Source organism: Eublepharis macularius, chromosome 10, assembly GCF_028583425.1.
Source record: "Eublepharis macularius isolate TG4126 chromosome 10, MPM_Emac_v1.0, whole genome shotgun sequence".
NCBI lineage: Eukaryota > Metazoa > Chordata > Lepidosauria > Squamata > Eublepharidae > Eublepharis > Eublepharis macularius.
This window is the reverse complement of record NC_072799.1, coordinates 1148126-1167276: the sequence shown is the minus strand read 5'-3', so window position 1 is coordinate 1167276 and position 19151 is coordinate 1148126. Positions and strand designations below refer to the sequence as shown.

The 19151-nt window shown below is 49.4% G+C and overlaps 1 protein-coding gene across 2 annotated transcripts in view; it reads right to left on the bottom strand.

Moving 5' to 3' along the window:
• EXOC6B (exocyst complex component 6B) overlaps positions 1-19151 on the bottom strand; it is a 245827-nt gene that overhangs the window by 186097 nt on the left and 40579 nt on the right. For both annotated transcript variants that reach the window (XM_054989943.1, XM_054989942.1), the window contains exons 3-6: positions 17409-17456; positions 17109-17199; positions 16913-16958; positions 5126-5330 (exon numbers count right to left, since the gene is read on the bottom strand). In XM_054989943.1, coding sequence (XP_054845918.1) covers positions 5126-5330; positions 16913-16958; positions 17109-17199; positions 17409-17456 — 390 coding nt within the window. The remainder of the gene's footprint in view (positions 1-5125; positions 5331-16912; positions 16959-17108; positions 17200-17408; positions 17457-19151) is intronic.

The following is a 19151-nucleotide window of genomic DNA, read 5'->3' as shown; positions in this document are numbered from 1 at the left end:
TCCTTTGATCTGAATTCAACACTCCCAGTTTCCTACTTATAATTGTCGCGTTTACAACCACATCTCCACATAAAGAGGCACTAAAATATGTGTGATATCCAAGGAAGATTACACACAAAAACGCTAGCTCCAAAAGCAAAATCCACAGTGACTTGGCAGGATAGGTTGGTAGGCAAAGGCGGAGTTTAGTCTCCAAGTTGCAGAGACGTCCAGTAAAATCCCCACAGACTCTGCATTCCAAATGGAGACTTTCCCTGTGCCTCTCCCACAAGTGCCCCTCGGAAACCATGTGGATTCTGAAGGAGTCATAAAGAGCAGCCAGTTCAGCGGGCATGGCCCTAACCGTGAACATCACTGAGAAGCCCACATCTGGCACCGCTTAATTTCTCCGAATGCTTCTTAATCAGGAAGCTCCATTTCAACACTCCTCCTTTCCCACCAAGGTGGCCCTGGGCAAGACACCACCGAAGGACAAGAAGGAAGGTTACGTGATGCAGGGGGGAAGAATGGGTGGGAAGGGGTGAGGGCGGGCTCCTCCAAGGGACAGACGGGAAAGCATCCAGAGGTAAGAGAGCTGCCCATCTCGCGCTGTGCTGAGGTTCCCCATCACCTAGGCCACCTGAACCGCAAGAGGGAACGGTTCTGCCGGCAACGGACCTTTATGGGTCTAGCTGAAACGCCCTGTCACATCACTGAAAAAGTTGCAGGGTGAAACTGGCAAAGAGGAAGGGCAGAACACCAGCTTCTCCAACTGCTGGTAAACAGCCGGAGCCAGACATGGAGGCTTTGTGGAGAGGCACATTCCCCGCCAGTCGGGCACCAAAAGACAAATGAAAGCTATTAGTGCTTTCCATGAGCACAACAAAGGAAGACCTTTCCAGAAACATGGTTTCTTTCATGGCCAAACACTAAATATTTCCATAAACAATCAAAGCTTCTTCTAACTGCTTGCATCAGGTAAACCCGGAACATTTTAATAAGGCTAATTTAAATACCAAGAGGCACTTCCTAGATCTTCGCTACCTGCTTGAGTTTAGGGGATTACAATGGTCTGCCTTTCAAGAGAAAGACAAATTTGGTCGGCTCACCTGCCAAGACTCCAGTCTTGGGAAGGCCTGAAGGAGGGGACTGGGAGGAGAACGGATGGGGCCGGAAGAGCCTCTGGAGCCAGAGGAAGGCTCCTCAGGCCAGAGGGAAACCAGCAGACTGGGGGTCCAAGCCCAGGTCCCCGCTGCTTCAGCAGGATGGGGGTAAGCAACAGGCAGCCTTGGCATTCTCGTGCCGGTCATTCGTTTGACTTCATATGGCTCAAGGGAGTGCCTCCCATCAGAGGCCAGGGATGGACACCTTGGCTGCAGAGCAGCAAGACCCCCAAGCCTGGGGAGAGGAATCACCTGCTCCTGGTGTGGCAGGAAGGGCACAAGACAGGCTCCCGTTCTGGTGCCTCCTGGGCCTGGTGCAGCCCCCCACTCCCTGGCAGTGTCTTCCCATCCCTCTTTCAGACATCTCCTGCCACAGCTACTCTCAGCAAAGCTCCTCTCCTCTCAGAGCCCATGCCCACTCTGAAGACCTTTGTTTTCAAACTGGCACCCCCCCCCCCACACACACACACACTTTATTCCTCTCTGCCTCTTCTGATGCCCACGTGGGGATGTTTAAAAGAGGACTGGGAAGCATCAGTTAGTCCAGAGCACAGGAGCAAGATCGCCCTTTGGGGAAGGAGGGAGGCGTCATATTATTTTTAAGCTGAAAGAGCTTCACCAGGTGCCTTTTCACCTCTGGGCCCAGATCAAGGCAGTGGCTGCAGCCTTTAAAGCCCAAAACAGGGTGGCACGTGGGTATCTGTAGGACCTCTTCCCCTGCCTGAGCCTGCTATTTATTATTTGCAGTTTAGTGACTTGGTTGTTTCAATTACCATCTTAACTGCTGCTTTGCTCTTTGGATGCTGTTTTTATTGCTCTTTAAATTTTTAGTCATTTGTGGGATGGTATTGTTTCATTGTTCTCCTGATGATTTTAATTGTTATTCAGAAACAATTGATCATTGTCTTCTCTAGTGGCTGTGGAGGAGGGGTGGCTATTATCCCGCATGAGTCCTTCTAAGCTTGCAAAGCTGGCTTTCATCCTATGCTCTCTACATCGGGATTAGGCACTCTGCTGTCTACACGCCCCCTAGTTCTCCAGGGGGCACCCTGTCTGAGGGCAAAGGTGCTCTTGGGTATGGAGCTGGAGGCACCCGGGCTGATTGCAGCAGGGGACATCAACATTTACACCAAGGATTCCTCACCAGGGCCAGCCCAGCATTTTACAGCTTCTCTGGCTGCCCGGGGCCTCTCTCCCATCAGGAAGCACCGAACACATGAAAGAGGATATACCTTGGACTTAGTCATTTGCCCTGAGCCTTTGAGGGGAAGCTGGCCTTAGGGGCTGGAGATTCAGCCTGAAGCACAGTCTGAGCACTGTCTCCTCCAGGCAAGGATGGATGGGGCTCCACTGCCATGCAGGAGACGGTGCTGAGTCAAAATGGTCTGCTCATGAATACTGAAATGTTCTGGGGGATTTCACGACTCCAAACGCCTGCTCTGGTGAGGCTGGGGTGGGAGCTTGGAACACGAAGCTCCCAGAAGCCCTTGGCAAGGCTGGCCCTCATCAACCTCTCCCGCCCTTAGGGAGGGATCCTGCCCAAAGGTCTACCCCAGAGCTGGGTGGAAGGAAGAGGACCGGGAGACACCTAGAGTGATGCTGATGGAAAACGCACCCTGGATTCAAAAGAACAGCCCACAGAACTCACCGGGAGGTCTAAGAAGCAGTGGCGACAAAGGCCAAGAAGGGCTCTTTCCCTGCTGCTGCTGCTGCTGCCACGCCAGCGAGGCCATGGCCATCCCGGCGGTTTAAAGTATCTTGGCATCCACGGACTCCTAAATCCAAACTTTTATTGCCCCAGGAACAGGGGATCAGTTGAGATGACTTTGCAAAGTTTTTTACTGGTAAAAATCTCTCGAGTACATTCTGATTGGGATGGCGGCGGCAACACGGCTCAGACAGAAGAAACACCTGATGCATCACCTGGGCTGTTTATGGACGATACGGACCCAGTTACCACGATCAGTGTTTTTTATAAAATAGGTTTTATTTCAATTGACTAACACACAAACATAAAATATAAACTGTACTCGTTCATATTCCAGACCGTACATTTATATATTGTTGTTCCTACTGGATTTATCAGCGGCCTTCAATGCAGCAGAACACGCTCTCGTGTTGAAATGCGTGGATGCAGAAGCAGGAATTAGGGGATGTGCTTCTGATTGCTTTAAAACTTTCCTTATGGGGAGGACAGAAGGGGGTTTGCTGTCAGAGACTAGTTATCATCAGTGTGGGATTTAGCCTGCGGAGGTCCACAGAGCACAGTCTTCTCTGCCGTTTTATTCAATCTCTGTGAAAAGCCCTTAGAAGAAATCACCCATGTCTTTAGAACCGGGGATCATAAATATGCTGGTAACACCCAGGCCTGAATCTCTCTGCCCAAACCTCCCAGTAATGCAACAGGGGTCTTGCAACTGGTAGAGGGCTGAGAGTGAGCCATCTGAAACCAAACCCTGTCAAAACAGAGGAGATGCTGGTTGGGAAACTTTTGACTGGCTTCAGTTGATCCTTGCTAACGTGGTTACAGGTCTATGGGCTATACTGTGGGAGAAACAAGCTGGCCCAGCCCCCCAAAAAGGATGCATTCCTCCCACCTAGTTTAGCCCAGGGAGTGGCAGCCTACTTCGACACGGCCGTGCTACAGAAACATCAAGGCGAGACTAGTCTGTACTGAGCTCTACGCGGGTCTCCCCTCAGAGTCAGCTCAGAGACTCTGGCTGGTGAAGAACACGGCAGCCGGCTTACTGTCAGGAGCCAGCCAGAGCATGCGCATCACCACTCCACCAGTGACCATCCCAGGTCAAGGTTTTGGCTATCACGTGCAAGGCCCATCGTGGCCCTGGACCCTCGTATCCGCAGGGCCGCCTCTCCTCCTACGCTCTGCTGCTCTGTTTCAAGGAAGGGGATGGGCCTGGGGACATCACTACTGTGTACAGTATGTTTCAGCTGCCGCCGTATGCATTATCTTGTTCTCAGTGCACAGAATATCTGTCATGTAATACCATTTACTGTTTAACGCATCATGTTTACTATTTATGCTTTTTGTCAGATTTCTGTGGTCCCAGTCCTATTACACTGTTTATCAGACATCTCATCTTACTGACTGTATGGACTTGCACTGTGTAATCCCCTTGAATCTCAATGAGAAAGATGGACTATAGATAACAAAAATAAATATTTATTTGGGGTTATGATTCCTCAAGCACAAACACAGAAATATGGTAGATAAAGGGCTTAAGTAAAAAAGCATGCTCCCGAGCACAGCCAGGGATGAAGGGCACAAGGGAGTAGGTCATCCATCCATGATTCCCCATCACTCTGCCAACAGGGAACGCAAGGCAGCCTGTACAGAGGCGCCCAGGGGGTCTCCCACCCAGGCACTCAGCAAACACAGACCTGCTTAGCTTCAGCTAGGTGGCTGCATCAGACACCCTCCAGCCACACCCCAGTAGGTGGCAACTTCCACAGGAGTATCATACCCCCTCTCGTTAAAAAGCATGGGCAAAGACACTGCATACTGCCAGTATGAACATTTAACCAGGCTCTCTTTGGAAGACAGTGAAAACATCTGTCGGGCAGCCCTGCTGCAGACAGTAGCCACGCCATGCCCCCCCCCACCCGAAGTTAGCTGGAGTTCAGCCCCAGAAACAGAAGTGAACCACCAGCAGGTAACCAACTGATCCTTAACCTAAGAACTCAGACACCAACACTGCCCAATTCCCCATACAACACACCAGAACATCCCAGCTGCCTTTCATAAGGCTGGGACAGAAGCTTGGAAGAGGCAACAAACTCCGCCCACAACAGGCTCAGGCAAACTGACGGGGAAAGCACTAAGAAGCACCCAGCAGCCGCTGGCAATATAAGAGACACGTGCAGGCTCCTGTAGCCGCGGACGGCTCCGCAGTGGCACTGGCAGCCGTCCACCCACCACAAGTGCTTCAGCAGGGAACGGGGGGGGGGGGGGCTCAGCTCCTCACCTGTCTCATTGCTGCCTCACCGATCTTGTCTGAGTGCTTGCGGATGCTCTCCAGAAAGTCTTTAAGGTCAGACATGGAGACTTCCTTGATTTCCTCACGCAGGCGAGGGATGCTGTCCACCATGACCGTGCAGAAGCGATAGTGGCTCACCTGCGGCAGGTATGTGTGCTCAAGGTGCTCCAGTGTCTTCAGAGCAGGGTAGTGTCTGGAAGAGAAGAAGAAGAACCACCGTCAGAAGCAGAGAAGGTCACCTGCCTCAGCCACAACAGCTTCACCTCTTGACTCGGAGAAATCCCAGGCTCCCAATCAACTGCATTCACGTTTCAGCCTACTAACCATTCCTTCCTTAGGTGAAAAGAGAAACTAGGAAGGAAAAACAGTGTTGCTCTTACCTGTAACTGTTGTCCGTTGAGCTCTTCTGGGCAGGCACACGTGGGACTGCGCACGCGCAGGCCTGCCCATCGCAGATTCCTTAGCTCTATTTTTAAAACCACTAGAGGGTGCTCTCGCCTCCCAAGCGCTTGCGTGGCTGTTTTCCTGAGGCGGGGTGCCCCTCGTACCCTCAGTCCTCTTTCACTGCCGTACTCTCAGGTAAGTAAAAAGAGACCTTAGCGGGGAAGGAGGGAGGATGTGTGTGACCTCAATGAACAACAGTTACAGGTAAGTGCAACACCGTTTTTCATTTTCGGTCTTCTTGTGCAGTTCCACACAGGAGTTTAACAAGCTATTTACCTGGGTGGTGGATCTTGCTTCTTTTACAGGAAGGGAGCCTGGAGCACTGCCATGCCCACTGCTGCTTCTTTCCGGTCAAGAATGTCCAGAGCGTAGTGTCCGGCGAAGGTGTCAGCGGACAACCACGTCTGAGCTCTGCAGATGTCCCAGATCGGCACTCCCTTCAGCAGCGCTGCAGAAAATGCTTGCGACCTTGTAGAGTGTGCATGAACCCCTAAAGGGCAAGGTAAGTCTGCATTCTGGTAACACAGCTGAATGGCCCTTGCAATGGTTTGTGCACTCGCTTTTTTCTCCCTTATTAGATCCAGAAAAGCACACAAAAAAGTGAGGATCCACTCTAAATGGTTACATACGGTCTAAATAAAATAGAAATGCCTGTCTCACATCCAGCATATATAACGCCATTTCCGCCTCTCCTGATTGTCCTCGGAAACAGGGGGGGCAATACCATCACTTGTGATATATGGAATGTTGATGCCACCTTAGGGAGGAAATCCGGTTTGGTTCTCAACACCTACTTTCTCAGAGTGAATTTTTTAAAAAGGGGGTTCTATACTTAATGCTGCCAATTTGCTTACTCGTCTTGCCGATGTTATAGCCACTAAGAAGCCACTTTCAATGACAATGTTCTCAGGAGACAAGTCGCCATAGGTTCAACGGGTTTCTTTATGAGCTTGGCAAGAAGCAACTGTAACAACCGTTGAGGTACAACCCTCTTGGAGGATGGAAACATGTCATTTAAACCCTTCAAGAACATCTTTGAGGTACAGTGCGAAAACACTGCTTTATTGTCAATAGGTGAATGAAAGGCCGAAATGGCTGCTAGGTAAACTTTAATTGAAGAGTTTGATCATCGCTGTCTCTTGAGTTCTAACAAAAACGCTCAGATTCTGTCTAATGTGCACTCAGTTGCATGAATGTCCTTTTTCTCTGCCCATGCAGTGAACCTTCCCCACTTCAGCCCGTAGGACTGCCTGGTGGACAGACAGACGCCTCGTATTCAGCAACACCCGAGCAACACCCGTTGGAAGATCACCTACGGCGTTATGAGCCACGCTGTCAACCACAGCTTGCCCACACTGCGATGCAACATTCCTTTCCAGGACAGAAGGTTCGGTGCTCTGGTTTGCTGTCTGCCAGTCTCGATGGGCTGCGGAACCACGGCTGTCTGGGCCAATATGGAGCCAACAGTATTATCCTGGTGCCCTCCAACCGTGTCTTGCTTACTGCTCTGGCACCGCGTAATACAGATGCCCTGACCAGCGTAGCTGGAATGCATCTCCCAACGAATCCTTTCCCTGGTCACCTCTTGAACAAAACAATTTGCTCAGTCCCCACGGTTGAAAAACAGGGTTTATACACTTCTCTTGAATAGTCCACTCATGTGGGCTCACACCTAACCTGCTGAGTCTCTGCCTGGTATGTGAACTGCGCTGATGTCTACACTCCGACCTACGGCCCAGTTCCACAGCAGCCCAGCCTCTCTGCGGAGGGTCCTGGAGGTGGTGCCTCCCTGCCTGCTTGGGTAAAACATCACAGTGGAACTGTCTGTGAGTATCTGAACGGTTCTTCCTTTCGCTGCATCTGTGAATGAAACTAAGGCATGATGTATGGCTCCACTCCAATTAATTAACGTGAAAAAAACTTTCACTCTGTTCCCATGTCCCATGAGCACAGAGTCCCTCACACTGCACACCCCAACCTGTGTTTGATGTGTCTGTGGTAATAGAGACCTCCGCTATGGTGTGTCTGAACTGTATCCCCTTAAACGAGTGTTCATCTAAGAGCCACCATTAAGGGGATTTAAAAATTATTCTAGGAATATTACATTTTTTTCTCTTGTAAGTCAGAGTCCCCATGGAACACTGAAATAAATCACAACTGCAGTTCTCTCATTCTTGCAAAAGGGACTACTGCCATGGTGGATGCCATAAGTCCTAATAAAGCCTGAATTCTCCTTGCCAATTATAAGCGGCATTTGGAAAGACAAGATGGCAGAATACGCAGTGATGGCAAAACTGACGAGTTATATAAATAGAAGACCAATAAGTGAATTTGAAGGGAAATGGGGGAATTATTTTGCTTATAAAGATTAAAATAAATAAGAGGTTGCAGCTCTATAAAGTACCGACTTATTGTAGATAGCTTATTAGTGCTTATAGTCTAACAAGGGGAGAAAGGTATGAATATATAATTAAATATTTTAATGCTAATTGCTAAAATAGTTTGAAGATTTGGAAGCATTGATAATGTTAGGGACAAGTAGAGAAGATTGCTATATGAATCAGTTATATAAAGAATTAAGATGAAATAGTGCAGCAATAACTGAATGAGGTTTATATATTGATAAATATTGAATATAAAGCTATGATAAGATGGAAATGGTCAAATATTAATGACGAGGTAGATTGCATAATGTATTTAGTTTGTGACGGTAAAGGTGAAAATACTCAGCAGCTGGAATAGTATATGTATTCTTTATTTTAATATCGATTAACTCTGATCAAGATATGTTTTGAGTACTCTGAATTTTAATAACTCTTGTAGTGCAAAATCCTACCCCTCCTTTGACCCTGTAACTCCCCCTCTTCTTTCTGTACCCTCTTTATTTTGGAAATATGTTTTAAAAATTCAAAAAAAACCAGAATCACCTCCTTGTTCTTTTTTGCTTTCTCTTCAGGTAATAAGGCTTTGTTGGCTGAACCATCTAGTGTTGCACCTATGAACTGGATCTGTTTAGTAAGCTCCAGCCTGGATTTTTTGTGGTTCACAAAAAGACCTAGTTGCAAACAGGTACGTAGGGTTATTGACACCTGTCTTTGAACGTCCTCCTCCGACTGACCCGTAATGAACCACTTGTCCAGACAGGTGGTAAATGGGACATTTTAATGTTCTAAGGTGTGCAATAACCACTGCCATGCACTTGGCGAAAACACGTGGTGCAGTGGAAAGACCAAAAGGAAAGACGCGATATTGGAAAATTTCCCCTCCATATGTGAGTCTGAGGAACTTCCTATGCTCTGGATGGATAGAAACATGGAAGTAGGCGTCCTTAAGGTCTAAAACAGTAAACCAACAATCTTTTGTCAGCAGCATCAAAGTTGTCATACAGAACTTACAAGGAGTAATGAAATTCAGGTTCCTCAAATCCAGGATGGGCCTATGTCCCCCATCTTTTTTATCCACTAAAAAGAACCTTGAAGAGAAACCCAGTTTCATTTCTTCCCCTAAAAAGGGTTGTACGGCACCCTTATCAATAAGTGCTTTCAGATCCACACCCAGTTCTGGCTGTTTCTGACCCTCCAAGTAATTAGGAAGACTCAAACATGGGGGACAATGAAACCCAATGTTATAACCCTCAAGAACAATATTCACAACCCATGTATCAGTGGTGATAGAGCACCATGCACTCTAGTATGGTAACAACCTTTCATCAAAAATCGGTTCTGGACCCTGGACTAGTCAAAACTGCTTGGTGCCTTGGTGCTGACCTTGGGTTGGTGCGGTTGAGATCCCTGCCTTGGTCTGTGGGACTGCTTTCTTTTCACAAAGCCACCTTGATTGCCCTGGCAAGGTCTTTGAGAAGGACACGCGTATCCCTGGTAGGGCTGAAGGTGATAGGACTTCCCTTTGTGTTGGGACTGTTCTCTGGACTCTCTTCCTTGGCTCGGCTGTGTTGGCCGGAGGATGCCATAGGAGCTCGCTGCCTGATGATCTTTTCTTTTCTGGGACAGGTAATCGTCCGTTTTTTCTGAAAAGGGTATTTTCCCTTCAAAGGGCAAGGCCTCCACCTTGGTCCGTGTTTCAGAGGGAAGTGCCATCGCAAGCAGCCATGCGTGCCTCCTCAATACTATAGCAAATTTGGTATGCTCCCATCGTTGTGTTGTAATTTGCAATTTTATGTTCAGGGCAGCCAAAGAATAAAGTTTTCTTCCTATGGCATCAAGTTTCTTTCCTTCTTTATCAGAAGGGGTGGGGTGTGGGCCCTGTCTTTGGCGAGTTTGCATCTCCTCAGTTACAAGCGAGGAGGGCGGAGGATGTGCAGGCGTGATCTTTTGTTTTACAAAGACTTTCAGCCTTTTGAGTGGTAGCTGAGGCCGATGCTGGTTTCTCTAAGAGAGTGTTCGTCATCTCCGCCAGTCCTCAATGATTGGGAAAGCCACGTTTGATGAGGAGCCTAAGGATTTTGGGTTCAGTTGAGGAGATATCAATCTCCAAGGATCTTGCCATCATCATAAGCTGTTCCGTATCCGCGCAGAAATCATCTGTAGGCGAGGTACCCCCCGTATCTCCCACTGTGTCATCAGGGGATGGGTCTGAAGGGTTACTGGGGCTGTCTCCAGCCAGGTATGGATCAGGGCCAGTTCCTGATTCAGAGAATTGAAAAGCCATCCTGGATCTGGAGAACGAATGTGGACTCCTCAGTGGTCTTGGAGGAGGTTCTCTGGACCATACATCTGTGTGGTATACCCTTCCAATGTCCACATCCTGGTAGGGTGTCTCAGTATACTGCCTGGAATAGCCCCTTCTGGCCAAAAAATGATTGATATCTCCCATGCTGAATTTCTCCTTCTTCCTCTGATGAACATGGTGAAGGTGTCCTGGAGCGTATTGAAGATGTCCAGGATCACATTGAAGGACTGGGGGTGGTTCTACAAGTAGAATCTCCTGGTCGAGCCATTCACCCTAGGAGACGTGCTAGGGGCCAAGCGTTTAGACTTTTTTGCCCTCTTCCGAGGGGGTTCCCCCTCCGAACCTCCTTCCCTGCCAGGCAGCTCTCATGTAGCCTGGGTAGGCACCTTGGTGGAGTCTTTTGACTTCGAGCATCAGATCCAATTCATCGTATCCAATCAAGTTGGAGACCTCAGGTCCAAATGAGCATGTTGAGTTCGAATCGGTTCCAGCAGAACTGCTGTTTCGAGTGGTCTCAGATCCATCTGATCCAGTCGGGTCCGAGTCAATTCTAGTGCCCTCGACGCCTCAAGTGATACAGAGTGGGTGCGACTCTGAGGGGTTCTCGGCCCTGAAGAGCTGTGTCGCAGAGTTGACGGGGGTTTCGGATTCAAGGGCTCAGCATCTCCAGGCTGTGCTAGCTTGGCCGCTTTTGGACATAGTCCCGCAACAGCTAAGGCTTTCTCCCACAACGATGCCTTCAATCAAACAGCCCTCTCAGCCCTTGCTTTGGGGGTAAAGCTTTGGCAAGGCTTACAGGATTGGGTATTATGCCCTTCTCCCAAGCAGATCAGACATAACGAATGCCCATCCCCCTTGGTCATCTTAGTGCTGCAACTTGTACAAGGCTTAAACAAGGCTTTATCAGCCACCATACTCACTCTGTTAATGCAACTGTCAAGGGGGAAAATGCTACGAAAGCAAGCGAAGCTTCGACAAAGTCTCAGCCAAGAACCTCTCTAACCAGCAGCAAAAGAGGAACTGAGGGTACAAGGGGCACCCCGCCTCCCTAAGGGGTTGTTTTAGGTGGGAAAACAGCCATACAAGCGCTCAGGAGGCGAGAGCGCCCTTTAGTGGTTTTAAAAATAGAGCTAAGAAATCTCCGATGGGCAGGCCTGCGCATGCACAGTCCCATGTGGAACTGTACAAGAAGACCAAAAATGAACAGTGGCTTCGTCTTGCAACTCGGGCACCTATCAACACCTAACCTACTCCTCCCGTGAGGGAAAGGTCCGTCTCGGGTTCTTTTTGGGTCACCTGCCAAGATGATATCGTGAAATACAAGCTCTAGAGAATTAGGGAGGGCAACTGCAGTGTCCTCAGCAGGAAATGGTTGGAAGAGAGCACACACCAAAACGGAAAGAGAAGAGGATCAAAGCGTGAGAACCTTGGCAAGAACAAGGAGCAGGCTGAAGACACCAAAGGGGAAAAGGCGAGGCTGCGGAAGGGTTCGAGGGGGAGGGCAGCGCCTTGAAGGGCAGCGGGGCTGAAAGAGAGACTGGCAGGATGCCCCATCCCAAAGGCAGGCCGGGGGCACTGCCCAAAAGGAATGTCTCCTGGATGCGCTTCATACGTTTCAGGAGTGACCAGTTCTGTAGCCACCCCAACACTTTCCTTTTTCTAGCAATGACAGCAGCCCTGCAGTTACCCGCTTGCCAAGGGGATGCAAACGTTCCATTTGCGCAAAGGGGCATTCTTCCAGGTCTGGGGCCAGAAGCAGCTCTGAGTGGGCTTGGAAACGGTTTGCGCTTCATTCATCTGCCTGGCTACGGGCTACGTCACTGATAGCTCGCCCCTTCCCAACAAACCTTTCCCACCTCAGGAGTGAATATGAGACCAGTCTTGGGGAGGGGGAGCTCGTGTCAAAGATCAGGCCAGAACGTAGCATGGCTCTGAGGACCCTGGGTCAGCCCTTGCCCACCACCCACACCCCCACGGACTAAAGACTGTGTCGCATCAGGAAACGTGCCTGCCGGCCTAACACATACAAACCTACAACATCGCACTATTCAAATGGCCTTCACTCCAAACAATGTTTTCAGAGGGCCTGAAGAGAAGCAGAGGAAGTTGTTTTAAGGGGAAACCACAGAGGTCAGCCCAAGCAAAGGTCAGAGCCGAGTTGACTCCTGGAATCCAGGCACTGTGTGTTTATGCAAAGCAATTTCCAACCAAAGGCAGATCCCTCCAGAGGAAAATCAAAAGCTGCAAGAGCAGCCAGACATCAGGCCACGGAAATAAAAACACGGGGCCCACCGCTTATTAGGAGAGCCTTTGCTTAAGGAGGATGGCAGGCGGCTCAACTGCGGTCTGTGGAGCTGGCCTACATTCAGCCTGTCAAAGCCAGGGAAGCAAAGTCGGTCACATTCTCTCTGCTGAAAAAGAGCACAAACCAGTGAGGTCCGGGGACTCATCCCTTCCCCACGGCACCCTCCTCAGAGTGCAGCAAGCTAGCCAAGCCTCTAAGATGAGTCCCAGCAGCTTCTCCACTGTAGTGACGCCCGCCTGTCAGCTGCATGAGGTACCGTCTTCTACCCCGTATGGCCTTTCCCCCCCTCACCCAGAACGCAGAGATGGATCAGGCCTAGTAAGGAAATGCTCGGTACGAAACAGGGAAAACAGGATGTTTTGTTACCCAAAACGGCCCCCATATCAAGGCATGCAAGTGAGACACCTCCTACACAGGTCCAGAGGGGATCTTTAAGACCACTGCACACGCTGCTTCCCGCTATAGTTCAATAAACCTTCAGAGGAGAATGAGGAGGGGAAATGGCAGGTGCTTAACGAGAAAATAACTTTCATGTCCTAACCAAACTACAGAATAACAAAGAATGGTAAATTTTAGCAGTGAGATGGAACTGTTCAACGATAAATACAGTAGCAATTTACTTGTGACAAATTCAATCCAATAAACCATACACTTTGCAAAAACCCTCGTGTCCAACTGAAATAATTTCAGCCACAACATACTGTGTTCTTTCCACAAGGTTAGTTCTGCCCTACTTTAAACAAAGGTCGTCCACCAGTCAACTAAAGCTGCCCAGGTTCTGAACCGAGGTCTGAAGCCAGGCTGGAAAAGCAGACGGGTCATCCCAGAATCCCTGCAGCTGCTCTCTCACTTTCCCAGGAAAGGTGAACATGGAGACCGGCCCGTAACTGGCCGCCTCTGATCCAAGTGAACACAGGTAAGGCCAGCACTTTGACACCCTGCTGAGGCCACAGAGCAGTTGCTGACCAGCAGCCCCGGAGCGTCAGGCATCTTCTCAGCCCCCTACCTTTCCCAGTGGCATTTGCTCAGTCTTCCATTCTCTGCATACTTACCTAAGAGAAAGTCTCATTGAACAAAATGAGTAGACATGCATAGGATGGCACTTGGTCCATTCACAGTCCCTGCCTTTGAATGTGGTGGCTTCTCCAACCATCCAGCCCTACCCTGGATGAAGAGGAGGAGCTCTTTAGCAATTGGGACAGTTTCATCATCAATACGGGCCCAAGATAAAATGAATAGTCTTATTTTTAAAAGCACAATGCAACTGGTCTATGATGGTTCCCTCAAGCATAAAAAGAAATAAGAGTTCTGTCTATGTAGCTGAATGAGCACTGGAATGGGGTATCCTACTGTTGAATGCTGACACATAAGACAAAACTCCTTGCTTGGAGAAAACTTAGCAAAGAGGAGGTTCTAACCACCCTCTCTTCAGCAACTTGAAAGGAACTCCCAACACAGAGAAGAATTTATTTTTTCACATCCAGCCTTCCATAGAGCTCTGGACAACTTAAAAGACGACACACTGCTTAGTGTCCCGAGTCTAAGATGGAAGCCCTTCCCTCGCTCCAGATCCACAAGGGCTGCCTAAGGTTCAACAGTGGTCGGAAGAGAACACTCTACACGCGCAGAGGTACTCTGGTAAGTAAAAAGGTTACAGTTATATACTTGGTATTAATAATAATAATAATAACAATGATGATGATGATGATGACAACATTTGATTTATATACCACAGAATCATAGAATCATAGAGTTGGAAGGGGCCATACAGACCATCTAGTCCAACCCTCTGCCCACTGCAGGATCAGCCCTTCAGGACAACTTAATGCCCACTCAGAGCAGTTTACAAAGTATGACATTATTATCCCCCCAACAACAATCACCCTGTGAGGTGGGTGGGGCTGAGAGAGCTCTGAGAGAGCTGTGACTGCCCCAAGGTCACCCAGCTGGCTTCAGGCGGAGGAGGAGTGGGGGATCAAACCCGGCTCTCCAGATTGGAGTCCTACGGCTCATAACCACTACACCAAACTGGCATATGTGTCATCTATTCTTTCATGTGTGTTTGGTGGGATGGTGTACAGGGCACACAGCAGTTGTGTGTCTCCTCTGGGTGATCGTTCTGTCTGTGGCTCTCCACTAGCCATGGAGTGAGTAGCACTGACTGAACAGCCTAACTACTATCAAGCCACATGGGTCAGCTCATCCCGGCTACGCAGCTGCCTGGATGGCCCTTCCATGGCGAGGGATATGACTCCAGTGGCCTGGGAGGCTGGTCCGTTGTCCTGCAAATACCGAAGGACGCTTACAGGAGGCACCCTGCCAGGAGCCCTTAAGGCCACAGAAGAGAGCCTGGAGGAGGGGGCTCCAGTGTTCCCGTGGAAACCAGACTGCTTCCTCTCGCAAGTTCCTCGATCGGGAATCTCGAGTGGGATATCAAAAGAGGGATTTCCACCCAGGCCTCTGACTGTGTTTGGCCTGAGGATCTTGGGGTGCAGAAACGACGGCTTGGATCCAGTGACGCACATGGAACCATAAACAGACTTAGTGCAGTTCCACTTGTGCAAGGTCTTGTGCACCACCTAGTGCCTGTAGCTGTTCACAATCTACTTTGGTTTTCATCATTTTGAGTGATAAGGCATCGTTTGCAAACTTGGCCACTGTCCTGCTCACCTCCAATTCTAAATCATTTATGAACAAATTAAATAGCACTGGCCCCCACACCGCTGCTTACAGGACCCTGCTGCTGACTTCCCTCCATTGCAAGAACTGTCCACTTATTCCTACACTCCACCTCTTGTAACTTAAGCAACCTTTGAGTCTTGAGCCAGGCTCAGAACCAAATGCAGAGTCACTCCGCTTCTAGCCAGCTCCCCAGCCAACTGCTCCAGCACACGATCATTCAGGGCGTCTAGAAGCCTGGTTTCTACGGCATGACTCAAGCACACATTTGCCCAGTCGACGAGAGAGCAGTTGGTCGCCCAGGATCACATTTTCCACTTGAGTCACCTCCCTTATTTCCTTCTCCACCTCCGGACCAGCCTCATAGTTTTGATCAGAGAGGCAACAGTACGCCTCCATTTTAAAGTAACCCTTACTCAGATGAACCAAAAAAATTACACTGAAGTCTGACATTTTTAAAAAAGGGCAGACTTCTCCATCCACTTTGATTCAAGGAATCTGGGGGGGGGGGGGAGAGGAAGTGACGTATTGTGGCAGTGAGCAATCCAGGCCCTATTCAGACATCTCAAACAAATCGTGACACGCGTGAACCTGGTTTACTGTCTGGCTCATATACTCTGTCCCTCCCGTCTCCTGTGACAGGGGTAATCGAAGACTTCTAGAAGTTTAACTCGTGGTTTGATTCTGAGACAGAAATGCCAGTTTTTTCAGGCACTCCCTTTCAGATGTCACAATGAAACGAAGTTGGACTGAATGCTTCCAAACCGGGACGTCTTCAGTTGCAGCTCCGAATGTGAGAGGAACAGAGTGGAGCGGAGGGAGAGGGTGAGCCCCCAGACCTCGCCACAAACCATCTCCCATTTGCTGGGGCTTCACTGAACCTAAAGGGATGGGCTGGGGTCCTCCAGAGCTTCCACAATAAGCAACGACAACAACTTCCAATTTATATACCCCCCTCCAACTTAGTGCCCACTCAGAGCGGTTTACAAAATGTGGTGTTATCCCCACAATCACCCTGTGAGGTGGGTGGGGCTGAGAGAGCTCTGAAAGAGCTGTGACTAGCCCAAAGTCACACAAGTGGCTTCAAATGGAGGAGTGAGGAATCAAACCCGGTTCTCCAGATTACAGTCCTGGTTTGATTCCCCAGTCCTCCACAGGTTTGAGGCCCTACAAAGAGCAGCAGGGAAGGAGATGGGCCAGCTGGTCCAAGGGCCCCACTTACCACGACACTTTCCTGCACAATTCACTCATTTATTAAAATATTTCTAATATGGTTCTTGGGCTGACCTTGATAGCCCAGGCAAGCCCAACCTCATTAGATCTCAGAAGTGACGCAGGGACATCCTTGTTTAGTAACTGGATGGGAGACCAGGGCTGCATTGTAGAGGCAGGCAATGGCGAACCACCTCTCACAGTCTCTTGCCATGAAAACTCCGGCAGGGGTCGCCATAAAGCAGCTGTGACTTGAGAGCGCTTCCCACCCCCACTAACATGGTTCTTGCCTATTTCCATGGGGCTTGCACAGGGGGTCTTCCAGGAGGGGCGTGTCCCAGGAGGGCGGCACTTCGCCATCTTGAGCATTTGATCCTCTATTCCAGAGGAGTCAAACTAAGGCTTCTGGGTCAGTTCTTTCCCACTTGCCGTGTTTGTGATCTTACCTTTTAGATTTCATTTGCTCTCTCAGTTTGCTATCCATCTCTAGAACTAGAGTAGAAGAGAGACAAAGATGCACAGGTTAGTAAAGGACAGCTGTCGGGATGCTGATGTCATAGCAGCTCTGCCACACTGACTTGCCTAACACCACAGACAATGCCAGGGCAATTGCCAGCACACCCACTCTGCCAAGTTTCTCACCAGGAAGACACTGCGTGAGTTTGTCCATGGTTGCAGAAATGTTCCGCTGCTGGAGACGACACTGTTTCAGCTCTTCCATTGTCCCCACCAGCTGCAAGAGAAACCTCTGCTTTACTGCTGCAGCACATCCCCAAAGGTCTTCACGAGGTTTGCTGACAAGGGCTGGGCCCTCTGGGAGAGGAGCGCAAAAGGCAGCAGGCAGGAGGGAAAGCTGGCCGGTTATTTGCCAAGTCCAGCACGCCTGGCCCCAAGGCCAAGAACAGGTACGATGCTTTTTCCAATAAGGGTCTCAAGGCTTACCTTCTTGCTCTCCAGCTGCAGTTTTCTGTTCGTGTCTGTCACTTGATTCTGTGAAGAAAGAAACCACAATGCATTCGAGTCAGCTCACTGCAGGCAGCCCCAGCCCCAGCCCCAGCCCCAGCCCCAGCCCCAGCCCCAGCCCCAGCCCCAGCCCCAGCCCCAGCCCCAGCCCCAGCCCCAGCCCCAGCCATGGGCTGGTGAAGGGGGAATCTAAACAGGACAGCACAAACTGGGAGACATGCCTCGTCGTGAGCCTACCAGGGAAGCCTGATCCTGGGCACCAGGAAAACTAAGCAGCGTTATGGAGGACTCTGGTCAGGCCTGATTCTGATATAGGTGTGCACTTAAGAAGCCCTAAGCATCTAGTTCGCTGTAAGCGCCTGGCAAGAGGTACACCTCAATAACATTCTAGGTGCAGTACACAAGAAAACACAATTACAGAATCTCTGCTTCCATTAAAACATGATTATTTAGCATTCCTAATAGCAGCTCAATCAACAGGAAATCGTATCATCCATTATAACTACATCGATTGTTAAAGGAGAGCAATTCCATGAGTCCAAGGAAGTATCATCTCCAAAGAATAACTAACGGTTCCACTTGATAAGAGCTCACATGCTTGGCTAACTCTCTTATGACTTCAAACACCATACATCTATAATAATAATAATAATAACATTCGATTTACATACTGCCCTACAGGACAGCTTAAAGCCCACTCAGAGCGGTTTACAAAGTGCGTTATTTTTATCCTCAGGACAATCACCCTGTGAGGTGTGTGGGGCTGAGAGAGCTCTGGAAGTGCTGTGACTGACCCAAGGCCACCCAGCTGGCTTCAAGCAGAGGAGTGGGGAATCAAACCCGGCTCTCCAGTTAGAGTCTTGCCTACTCTTAACCACTCCACCAAACTGGATCTTCTTAAAGTATACGGAAATTGTTAGTTCATTCATGCTGCTTTTTGCCTTAACAAAATCTATGTGACATTAGTGATTACAAGTTGGTCATACATATGGCTCTTCTGGCTCTCAAGCAATACACTCATCCTTGAATCGTATCTTTACTTCCGTGAAGATGGACATCCCAGCCATTCCCAGATGCTCTCTGCACCTGGACCTTGACTCACAGTATCCCTCGATAGGGGTCAGATGGCTCTTCTAATTTACACAAGGCCACACAAATGGCAGTACTCCTCCGTTTCATGCCCCTCTCCAAGGTCCTTCTGTTCTGGTTCCCCAGGATCTCTTTGCGCCACGTCTAGCTCTGGAGCAAGACTAGCCCATTTTCTGAGTGCAGAGACACCGTCCGTGATCTCCGCGGTCTAATCCAGCAACAGTTCACCTATATTTCCGGCGATATCCATTGCAACAGTCACTGTGGCCCGGGCCCTCCCCCAAGATGGTCCTTGGGGTTTCTGAACATTCATTCATCCATTCAGGGGCTCGGGTCCCTCTCCTGCTGGGCAGCCACATCAGACAAGTCTTCCGTTCGACTCTCAAAGACAAGCCGACCGGAAACTAAAAGCCTGGCTCCTGCGTCTCCTTTTGCCCTGAACAATTCTAACAGGGTCTGTGAAGACCAGTTTTAGCCTCATCTGAAACTCATGCAAAACACTAACTAGTTTAAATCTTCACACGAATCTCAGGAAGACATCCACTTTACGCACATACAACTTTAAGCCCTTGCTGTGTACAGAAAGAGCATCCGACATGCAGCCAGCGTGTTTTGGAGGCAAAGCGGGGGTGG